The sequence below is a fragment of the Oncorhynchus mykiss genome, chromosome 21, assembly GCF_013265735.2.
Source record: "Oncorhynchus mykiss isolate Arlee chromosome 21, USDA_OmykA_1.1, whole genome shotgun sequence".
Taxonomy (NCBI): Eukaryota; Metazoa; Chordata; class Actinopteri; order Salmoniformes; family Salmonidae; genus Oncorhynchus; species Oncorhynchus mykiss.
In genome coordinates, this window is record NC_048585.1 from 18,671,913 (window position 1) to 18,683,331 (window position 11,419).

The 11,419-nt window shown below is 42.7% G+C and overlaps 1 protein-coding gene across 1 annotated transcript; it reads left to right on the top strand.

Moving 5' to 3' along the window:
* si:ch211-244b2.3 (WWE domain-containing protein) lies at positions 1–11,394 on the top strand. Its single transcript, XM_021576957.2, has 15 exons — positions 1–133; positions 281–486; positions 671–2,357; positions 2,567–2,598; positions 2,874–2,937; positions 3,042–3,174; positions 3,453–3,597; positions 3,736–3,856; positions 4,486–4,573; positions 9,270–9,381; positions 9,528–9,633; positions 9,713–9,791; positions 10,005–10,074; positions 10,190–10,304; positions 10,696–11,394. Coding segments are annotated over exons 3-15 (1,125 nt in total). The 5' UTR covers positions 1–133; positions 281–486; positions 671–2,356; the 3' UTR covers positions 10,755–11,394.
* Positions 11,395–11,419: the final 25 nt, after the last annotated feature.

The following is an 11,419-nucleotide window of genomic DNA, read 5'->3' on the forward strand; positions in this document are numbered from 1 at the left end:
GAATAAACATTTTCTGTGTCGCTTATTCATTTCTCTGTTCATTATGTGTTTGTCAGAAAGGAGACAGGTGAGCGGCAAGAGGAAGAGGAAAGTTGTCCGTCGTCCAAAGTACCAACCCCCTCAAAGCGGATCTGTAAGTTCAAACACAATCGAACGGATTGCCCCTTTAGGAGAAGACATCGACTGTGCCGTAGATAAAACCCTCATTATTTGAATGTGCTGATTTGAATGTATTGATATTTTACTTGAGATAAACGAAATTGTCTCTCTGATTGAACAGAATTGGTCGAGTGACGTCTGCTTTCCATAGAGTGAAGATGTCTCCAGCGGGCCAGAGTGAATCTCCAGAGTGGTAGTTTGGGGGGAAAAGTGGGCGATGGCACACCTTCAAAGACAGTGCTGACATTGAAGACCAGTACCAGCAGGACTTCAATGGATCCATGTCCTTCACTGTCAACGGACAGGCCTACAAGCTGGACTTCTCAGGTAGGAGGCCTCAAGATGATGATAGCCTTGCAGATGATGTGTAACTCATGTTAGAGGAGAGAGAACTTCAGTGGGATCTCTTTTGAAGGTCATTATTCTTATAGTTCGATTTTCTAGAAAAGGAATGACAATGTGTATTTAGGCCTTGTCTGAAGCATTCTCTAAATGTCTCTGTCTTTTGCAGCCATGAAGCAAACCAACCAGTCTACAAGGGCGACGCGCAACATCAGGCGTGTCTAGAGAGCATGATGAACAACGCAACACTCCGACATCATCATTGCCTGTTTATTTTAGGGGAAGTAGAATTGTTGGGTTGCTATCACATGCAATATGTTTACATGCAATAACCTGCCATTAGCTCACGAACGGGAATACATGCCTATTGCAGAAACGGACTACAGATATTGGATATACTCCTGTACACACTGTGTATGAAACAACATGCACAATAACAAACTGTTTACCTTTTTCTGTGTGTGTTTTGTTGTTGTTGCCCCGCAAAAGCAACGTGCATTATCTGCAAATTTGGTAAGAAATATTTGATCTGTTGTAATAGCCTGGTGTAATATGTGATAATATGGCATTTCGTTTCCTGACGAGAACAACCCAGCCAATCAGAATATAGATAATAAGGCATTTCGTTTCCTGAGGAGAACAACCCAGCCAATCAGAATATAGATAATGAGGCATTTCGTTTCCTGACGAGAACAACCCAGTCAATCAGAATATAGATAATAAGGCATTTCGTTTCCTGACGAGAACAACCCAGCCAACCAGAATATAGATAATAAGGCATTTCGTTTCCTGACGAGAACAACCCAGTCAATCAGAATATAGATAATAAGGCATTTCGTTTCCTGACGAGAACAACCCAGTCAATCAGAATATAGATAATAAGGCATTTCGTTTCCTGACGAGAACAACCCAGTCAATCAGAATATATCATGAAGTACCAGAAATTGCTGTATGTCTGGACAGAAACAGACTTTGAAGTCAGATTTTGCTGTTAATTATTTTAAGCAGATATTGCACTTTGCCTTTGTAGGGTATACATGTATGAGGAATGCTGTAGCAGACGGCCATGATCAGGTAACTGTTCCAAACCTCGAAAAATAAGTTCGAAACCTTGTTCGAAACCTCGTTAAATAAGCCTTAATATTTTAATTGAATCATTTATTTGAATCAAGGGTCATAGCCAATTATGTATATACACATCATTGGTCATGTAGCTTGTGTTCATTTCTAACATGGCTGTTCAGAATAAACAGCCCACTGACTGCCTTGTACTTTACACCTAGATGAGTTACATTTTTATTGCTGCATTACATTCTCAGAAGAACTGCGAGTAAACTAATTCTGTTAAGAACAGTTTGACTTTTAGCAATGATGAATTGATTATGTTTTATGAAAATCAATGCAATACAATCTACAGTAATGTGGTAGTAACAATGTTGGAATAACACTGCGTTAAAATGTTCCTACAAATGGGCTGACGCTTGTCCTAGGTACCTTAATATGATTGAAAGCTTAAACTGCCGTATTGTTACTGTACACAATGAATAAAGACAAAAAACAGTGTATGTTTCCATGAAATAAGGTTTTGATTAAAAGCTGGAATAAAATCGGAAATGTTTGAATGTTTTTATTTTGTGTTCTGGTAGTTTCCATGATTGTTCTTGGTTCTACTAACTCTGCGTTTCACCAACCCTTTGTTCATCTTTATTTTTCTTTCTCCAATCTGAAACGGTATGTTTTATGCGAAACAGCCGCGCCCGTCATGCCCAAGAAATGAAAGTGAAAGCAATACAAAATAAAGTCTTGACTGATGTGTAAAGACGAATGAAATTTTCACTCTATATTATCAACTAAAAGTAAGACGTTTTTTTTTTATATACAACCATTTGACTATTATATTTATATTTAAATAACTTGCCTTTCAAATAACTTTGTATACATGATTTAATACGCATTTAATATTTTGGGAGGTTTTTTGTACTAAAGCAAGCAAGTCGGCTCGTCATTGCCTACATTATTTTTTAACTTTGTTATAATGATTACGTTTTATATGTGTTATTTACAGTGTCATTACGTGGGTTTGGCAATAGTTATCTGGTAAGTTTACGAGCATTACAGGTAAACATTTCTCAGTTGCATTATTGTTTGCATAGGCTATTGTCAATAACACACCAACAAAACATTTTATTGTCAAATGGCTAATGTTGATGTCACAGCTGACTACTTGAGCAATAAATCTGCCATAGCAGAAAATCAAGTATTTAACAACGAATAAGAGCCCATAGACCTGCCGGTATATCATTCTGTAGATGTACATTATTTATAGGAAATAGTTTCAGACTTGTTTATTACCGGTCTAATCCTTGTTGAAGGAAAATGAGGAAGAGGAGGAGGAAGAGAACTATGAGCAGAGCACATCTAGTCAGTCTGCCTCAGGTAAGTTAAAGGGAAAGAACTACAGAAACTGACCTTAGATCAGTGCAAAGGGGGCAACTTCAACAGATGATGCACAATTGCTATAGCTATTTCTATTTCGACAGCCAGGGGGAGCCACTTTGAGTGGCAGCTGTATGAAGGACAGAAATGGCTTAGTATTGGCAATGACCATGTGATCGAGACCCACTACTGCCAGCCTGGGGCCAAAGGAATGAACATCTACCCATCACACATGGGGTCAGTGTACAGTAGACGTTTAGTAGCAATTTCTATTATACAAGTTGCATCCCAATAGTCTTGAATAGTGTTCATTCCCTGTCCCCTTTCCTTGATAGATAATATTGGTTCTAGGAGGTGAACAGGAGAGGAAGCATTTTTAGAGAATTAAGACTCAAACCTCAGATCTGATTATGTATTTGTTATATGTTATACAATAGTTCAGTAACCTAAGTTCTGACTGTTTTTGAACAAACAGGTGGATTGTGTGTGTAGCCTTTCTGCTCTGTGTATTCTAGGCAGGTCTATATAGATTTTGATCAGATTGAGGCTCAAAATGCTGCCATGGGTGTACGGCGACTCACGTTCCTACCTCAGGGTCAAAATGAAGACATCGGGTGGTATTTCAAAGACGATCTGATATGGCGTGAATACGGTTCTTTGGTGAGTGAATCTGAAAGTTCCCAAATGGTCATATAATACAACGTTTTAAATTGGAATTAAATAAAAACTGAAAATCTCCCTGCATATTTCATTTCTCTCTCTCTCTTTCTGCTCCCCACCCCCCTCTCCCGACCCCAGGGTCCAGGTCAGGCCTCGTCCTCAGTCAGTAGTGGTGATGTGGAACGACAGTACATCCTCAGACCTCAGGGGACCTTCCACTTCACTGTGGGGAGCACCAGCTACACGTTAGACTTCACAGGTAGACTCCACACAGGGCCGTATTCATTAGGTCATGCTGTAGCAAAACGTTTCGAAACGTGCAGCGGAAAAACAACCAAACAAGTGTTTCTTATTATAAATTCATATAATCCCTCCCAATTATAGACTGTTTTACCCCTCATCCCACCACATACAGTGTGATGTGACACAGAAAGTAGCCAGTAGCATAAAGAGGCAACACCGGGGTTGAGATCTGGCACTTGGGGTTTGATTCAATCCATAGGGTGGAAGATCTGTGCTTAGCACAATTGACATGTAAAGGCAATGTGACCACGTTTGCGGAGACTGCATTCACGTAGACGCTGCATATTTTGGCTCAATTGTAAATGACCTTTAAATGTCAACTGCGCTACAAGGCAGGTCTTCTGCACTATGGATTGAATTGATCAGTTGCTACATCACTTTTTGAACTTAATGATATGTACCTATTGACTCTTGAAGAATATAACTTATGCCTAAGCAAGCCTTATGAGCTTAGTTCAACTGATAGCCGCTTTAAGCTTCTTTTTTGTTGTTGTAGAACAATTGACAACACTTTGCATATCCTGCTAGACAGCATTTTCCCGTACAATACAAAGCTTTCTCTTAGCATATGTATGTCTTCTTCAGCTATGACACAGACCAATTCAGCCACCCGGGTACAGAGAAACGTCCGGCGGCGTCCAAAGTTCAACTCCATCGTCTCAGGGAATGGCAGGTATGAGGTTTCATCCACAGCCTTATTCCATTTAGACCCCTGGTCTCTTCCCCTAGGAAAGGGCCTACGGTGAACAGCAGGTATGAGGTTTCATCCACAGCCTTATTCCATTTAGACCCCTGGTCTCTTCCCCTAGGAAAGGGCCTACGGTGAACAGCAGGTCATTTGGCCCCTAGCCTCTTCAAATCAAATCAAAGTTTATTTGTCACGTGCACTGAATACAACAGGTACAACAACACCTTACAGTGAACTGCTTACTTACAGGCTCTAACCAATAGTGAGGAAAAAAAGGTGTGTGTGTGTGTGTGTGTGTGTGTAGGTAAATAAAGAAATAAAACAACAGTAAAAATACATTTGAAAATAAGAGTAGCAAGACTATATACAGACGCCGGTTAGTCAGGCATATTGAGGTAGTATGTACATGTAGGTATGGTTAAAGTGACTATGCATATATGATAAACAGAGAGTAGCAGTAGCGTAAAAGGAGGGGTTGGTGGGAGGTGGGACACAATGCAGATAGCCCGGTTAGCCAATGTGCGAGACCACTGTTTGGTCGGGCCAATTGAGGTAGTATGTACATGGATGTATATTTAATGTGACTATGCATGTAAGATAAACAGAGAGTAGCAGCAGCGTAAAAGAGGGGTTCGGGGGGGCACACAATGCAAATAGTCTGGGTAACCATTGGTTACATGTTCAGAAGTCTTATGGCTTGGGGGTAAAAACTGTTGAGAAGCCTTTTTGTCCTAGACCTGGCACTCCGGTACCGCTTTCCATGCGGTAGTAGAGAGAACAGTCTATGACTGGGGTGGCTGGGGTCTTTGACAATTTTTGGGCCTTCCTCTGACACCACCTGGTGTAGAGGTCCTGGATGGCAGGCAGCTTAGCCCCAGTGATTTACTGGGCTGTACGCACTACCCTCTGAAGTGCCAAGCAATTGCTGTACCAGGCAGTGATGCAACCGGTTAGGATGCTCTGAATGTTGCAGCTGTAGAACCTTTTGAGGATCTCAGGACCCATGCCAAATCTTTTTAGTTTCCTGATAGGGAATAGGCTTTGTCATGCCCTCTTCACGACTGTCTTGGTGTGTTTGGACCATTCTAGTTTGTTGTTGATGTGGACACCAAGAAATTTGAAGTTCTCAACCTGCTCCACTACAGCCCTGTCGATGAGAATGGGGACGTGCTCGGTGCTCCTTTTGCTGTAGTCCACAATCATCTCCTTAGTCTTGGTTACATTGAGGGATAGGTTGTTATTCTGGCACCACCCGGCCAGGTCTCTGACCTCCTCCCTATAGGCTGTCTCGTCGTTGTCGGTGATCAGGCCTACCATTGTTGTGTCATCTGCAAACATAATGATGGTCTTGGACTCGTGCCTGGCCATGCAGTCGTGGGTGAACAGGGAGTACAGGAGGGGACTGAGCACGCACCCCTGGAGAGCTCCAGTGTTGAGGATCAGTGTGGCAGATGTGTTGCTACCTACACTCACCACCCGGGGGCGACCCGTCAGGAAGTCCAGGATCCAGTTGCAGAGGGAGGTGTTTAGTCCCAGGTTCCTTAGCTTAGTGATGAGCTTTGAGGGTACTATGATGTTGAACGCTGGGCTGTAGTCAATGAATAGCATTCTCACATACAGTGCCTTGCGAAAATATTCGGCCCCCTTGAACTTTGCGAACTTTTGCCACATTTCAGGCTTCAAACATAAAGATATAAACCTGTATTTTTTTGTGAAGAATCAACAACAAGTGGGACACAATCATGAAGTGGAACGACATTTATTGGATATTTCAAACTTTTTTAACAAATCAAAAACTGAAAAATTAGGCGTGCAAAATTATTCAGCCCCCTTAAGTTAATACTTTGTAGCGCCACCTTTTGCTGCGATTACAGCTGTAAGTCGCTTGGGGTACGTCTCTATCAGTTTTGAACATCGAGAGACTGAAATTTTTTCCCATTCCTCCTTGCAAAACAGCTCGAGCTCAGTGAGGTTGGATGGAGAGCATTTGTGAACAGCAGTTTTCAGTTCTTTCCACAGATTCTCGATTGGATTCAGGTCTGGACTTTGACTTGGCCATTCTAACACCTGGATATGTTTGTTTTTGAACCATTCCATTGTAGATTTTGCTTTATGTTTTGGATCATTGTCTTGTTGGAAGACAAATTGTTGGAAGACAAATCTCCGTCCCAGTCTCAGGTCTTTTGCAGACTCCATCAGGTTTTCTTCCAGAATGGTCCTGTATTTGTCTCCATCCATCTTCCCATCAATTTTAACCATCTTCCCTGTCCCTGCTGAAGAAAAGCAGGCCCAAACCATGATGCTGCCACCACCATGTTTGACAGTGGAGATGGTGTGTTCAGGGTGATGTGCTGTGTTGCTTTTACGCCAAACATAACGTTTTGCACTGTTGCCAAAAAGTTCAATTTTGGTTTCATCTGACCAGAGCACCTTCTTCCACATGTTTGGTGTGTCTCCCAGGTGGCTTGTGGCAAACTTTAAACAACACTTTTTATGGATATCTTTAAGAAATGGCTTTCTTCTTGCCACTCTTCCATAAAGGCCAGATTTGTGCAATATACAACTGATTGTTGTCCTATGGACAGAGTCTCCCACCTCAGCTGTAGATCTCTGCAGTTCATCCAGAGTGATCATGGGCCTCTTGGCTGCATCTCTGATCAGTCTTCTCCTTGTATGAGCTGAAAGTTTAGAGGGACGGCCAGGTCTTGGTAGATTTGCAGTGGTCTGATACTCCTTCCATTTCAATATTATCGCTTGCACAGTGCTCCTTGGGATGTTTAAAGCTTGGGAAATATTTTTGTATCCAAATCCGGCTTTAAACTTCTTCACAAAAGTATTGCGGACCTGCCTGGTGTGTTCCTTGTTCTTCATGATGCTCTCTGCGCTTTTAACGGACCTCTGAGACTATCACAGTGCAGGTGCATTTATACGGAGACTTGATTACACACAGGTGGATTGTATTTATCATCATTAGTCATTTAGGTCAACATTGGATCATTCAGAGATCCTCACTGAACTTCTGTAGAGAGTTTGCTGCACTGAAAGTAAAGGGGCTGAATAATTTTGCACGCCCAATTTTTCAGTTTTTGATTTGTTAAAAAAGTTTGAAATATCCAATAAATGTCGTTGGGGAATCATGATTGTGTCCCACTTGTTGTTGATTCTTCACAAAAAAATACAGTTTTATATCTTTATGTTTGAAGCCTGAAATGTGGCAAAAGGTCGCAAAGTTCAAGGGGGCCGAATACTTTCGCAAGGCACTGTATGTGTTCCTTTTGTCCAGGTGGGAAAGGGCAGTGTGAAGTGCAATAGAGATTGCATCATCTGTGGATCTGTTTGGGCGGTATGCAAATTGGAGTGGGTCTACGATTTCTGGGATAAGGTTGTTGATGTGAGCCATTACCAGCCTTTCAAAGCATTTCAAGGCTACAGACGTGAGTGCTACGGGTCTGTAGTCATTGAGGCAGGTTGCCTTTGCGTTCTTGGGCACAGGGACTATGGTGGTCTGCTTAAAGCATGTTGGTATTACAGACTCAATCAGGGACATGTTGAAAATGTCAGTGAAGACACCTGCCAGTTGGTCAGCACATGCCCGAAGCACACGTCCTGGTAATCCGTCTGGCCCCGCAGCCTTGTGTATGTTGACCTGTTTAAAGGTCTTACTCACGTCGGCTACGGAGAGCATGATCACACAGTCGTCCGGAACAGCTGATGCTCTCATGCATTTCTCAGTGTTGCTTGCCTTCGAAGTGTGATTTAGCTCGTCTGGTAGGCTCATGTCACTGGGTAGCTCGCGGCTGTGCTTCCCTTTGTAGTCTGTAATAGTTTGCAAGCCCTGCCACATCCGACGAGCATCGGAGCCGGTGTAGTATGATTCAGTCTTAGCCCAGCATTGACGCTTTGCCTGTTTGATGGTTTGTCGCAGGGTATAGCGGGATTTCTTATAAGCTTCCGGGTTAGAGTCCCGCACCTTGAAAGCGGCAGCTCTACCCTTTAGCTCAGTGCGAATGTTGCCTGTAATTGCAGGTATTTTGGCCCCTAGCCTCTTCCCCTAGGACCTACAGTGAACATTAGGTATTTTGGCCCCTAGGCTCTTCCCCTAGGACCTACGGTGAAGAGTATTTATTATGCTGCCTCATCTATATACACCGTTAGGCGCCTGCCTCATTAATTTAACCTGTGTGTTGGTTATTCAAAGTTATTTGAATGGGTAAGTTCCAGGTCAACTTCACTGCCTTCGTTGTATTGCATCATCGACTGAGCACTCAGGCAGCTGTATTATATGATGTGTCTAGCTGATTATTTAAACCTATCCAGGCATTGTGAGATCTGGCCGCCGTCTGCAATGTAGTCAGCCTGGAGCGCAGCCTTTCTGTATACAAACTGGCCTACAGGAATCTTGTAGGTGTTATTCAATAGAAATATTCATCAAATCTATACAGACAAAGTTACAAACACCAAAACAAAACAGCCACAACATAATAATAGCATTAAATATACATTATTTATAACAAAATATTGCAGCTTCTCTCTAGTGTGATTGGTTTCCCCTTTGACCTCAACTCAGTGTCAAGATAACTTTACATACTTTCCTGACATATGCAAGTGTGATCATCTGTAGTTTCACACCTAGTTTCTTGTCACAGCAACACTGAAGTGTAAATTCACTATTTCTTTGCAGCGTATCCATTGCCCAATCAGCCCCCACCGTAATTGCCTCACCACCTCCCTCTGCTGGCTACACCTGGGAATTCATGGGCGAGGAGGGAGTGTGGATAGAATACCAGACTCCAGTGAGTGGGACATTATTTTATTCCTTGAACCCTTGCAAAGAGCACACTACATGACAGATTGTATATTGTATATGCCCTCATTAAGGTGAGAAAGGGGGAGGGAGACAGTCATGGTATAGCAGCACATAATATGTGGCTATTTCCAGAGTTGCTCACTGGGGAGTGCTGGGATTGAGAGACGCTACCAGAAGAACCCTAAGGGACAGATACGCTTCAAAGCTGGGAGATATTCCTACACCCTCGACTTCTCAGGTCCGACTGACTTAAATACTGGTGTACCATAACGTGACCTGTCTAGGAACAGTCCTGAAGTTTTCTGTGTCTCTTCCAGGCATGTGTCAGACCAACGTTCGCATCGGGACCAAAAGAATTGTGAGGAGAACTCAATGTGAAGCTCAACAAACAAGCAGGTATGGACAATACAGGCTGGGAACCTAGAGCAAGGAGTTTTACTGACCAAAGTCTAGGTTAGGGCCAAGAGTTTTTCCTGGTCTGCTCATGTAGTCAGGAAGATGTCCTGGCCATAAGTCAAGGCCTTTCTGACCTGCTAGAGAAAACCCATGTGTAACAACTGTACAATGTGACAAATAATGAAAAACTATGTCTAATTCCTGTCCTCTCAGTGGAGGATTGGGTTTACGGTCCCGTTGGCAGTTTCAAGACGTGGACGGAAGCTGGAAAGACTTTGCCAAAGTAAGATGAACCGTTTTACTGCTCTCTCTCATCAGACTCCATAAGAGTAGTCTTCATATTACTACATTAAAAACACATGACCAAGCAGCGTGTGTGTGTTGACTTAATCCTGTAGAGGAGCGACACCTGCAGTGTATCCAGCCAGGACATTGAAGCCCAGTACCAGCAGAACCCAAATGGAACTATGAACTTCACTACCAGGAGATTCAGCTATCAACTGGACTTCTCAGGTAAATATGTCATCTTCTCAGAACAAGTGCCTATAGCAGGGGGAATTCATGGAACTTGTCAAACTTCAGTTAGGCACTTGTCAAACTCATTCACTAGAGGGCCTAGTGTCAGCTGTTTTTTCCTTGTAATTAAGACCTAAACCACCAGGTGAGGGGAGTTCCTTTCTAATCAATGACCTTCATTTATCAGTCAAGTATAAGGGAGGATCGAAAACCCGCCGAAACTCGGCCCTCCGTGGAATGAGTTTGACAAGTGCCTAACGGGTGAAGGATAGCGGTTGGTTGAAGGTTGAGGAATTGATTTGATGAATCCAAACTCCAAGCCAAGCGTGTCCTGTGTTGGAGAACATTATTGTCATGACCTAACAGTTGTTTGATTTGTCTTTCGCAGCCCTGACCCAAAGAAACCTGTCCACTCAGACCACCCGATCTGTTCGACGCCTGAACTAATCACTGCCCACGACACTGTCCTCTGTCAGGGGCGAAGTGCAATACCCTGGCAGTGGAGGCTGGTGGGAGGAGCTATAGGAGGACAGGCTCATTATAATGGCTGGAATGGAATAAATGGAACGGTATCAAACACAAACACATGGAAACGTTTTACTCCGTTTCTTTTATTCCATTCCAGCCATTACAATGAGCCCGTCCTGCTATAGCTCCTCCCACCAGCCATTACAATGAGCACTTCCTCCTATAGCTCCTCCCACCAGCCTCCACTGTACCCTGGGTGCATCTCAATTGTCTAAAGTGGCTTCCTCATCTCCATTTCTTCATGTGCACAGTGAAGATGAAGTCACTGTCCGGTATTGAGATGGAACCCCTTCCATTCTACTTCTTCCTAAAAATGAAACTTGTTTACATATGTATTCATGTATTTCCTGTTATTTTTTCGACATTGTGCATATACTTAAAAACCAATACTGTTATTAGAAAAGTAGCTTCTGACAATCTGCACAATACTTTTTTAAATGTGATCTGTAGAAAGAACCCTCTCACTGCCAATGGTACAAAAGGAACAAGCCTTTTGAGCATGTTCTAGCATGTACATTTTCTCATTGTCTTTAGTTTGAATAAAAGGTGATTTTCAAGTATCTACTGATTGAGGCCATCTTATT

What these genes read in the sequence shown, in the direction of transcription:
- si:ch211-244b2.3 (XM_021576957.2), top strand. An exon ending in ATCGTCTCAGGGAATGGCAG is followed by an intron (nt 4,574 to 9,269) that starts GTATGAGGTTTC and finishes ATTTCTTTGCAG; the next exon opens with CGTATCCATTGCCCAATCAG. An exon ending in CTATCAACTGGACTTCTCAG is followed by an intron (nt 10,305 to 10,695) that starts GTAAATATGTCA and finishes TGTCTTTCGCAG; the next exon opens with CCCTGACCCAAAGAAACCTG.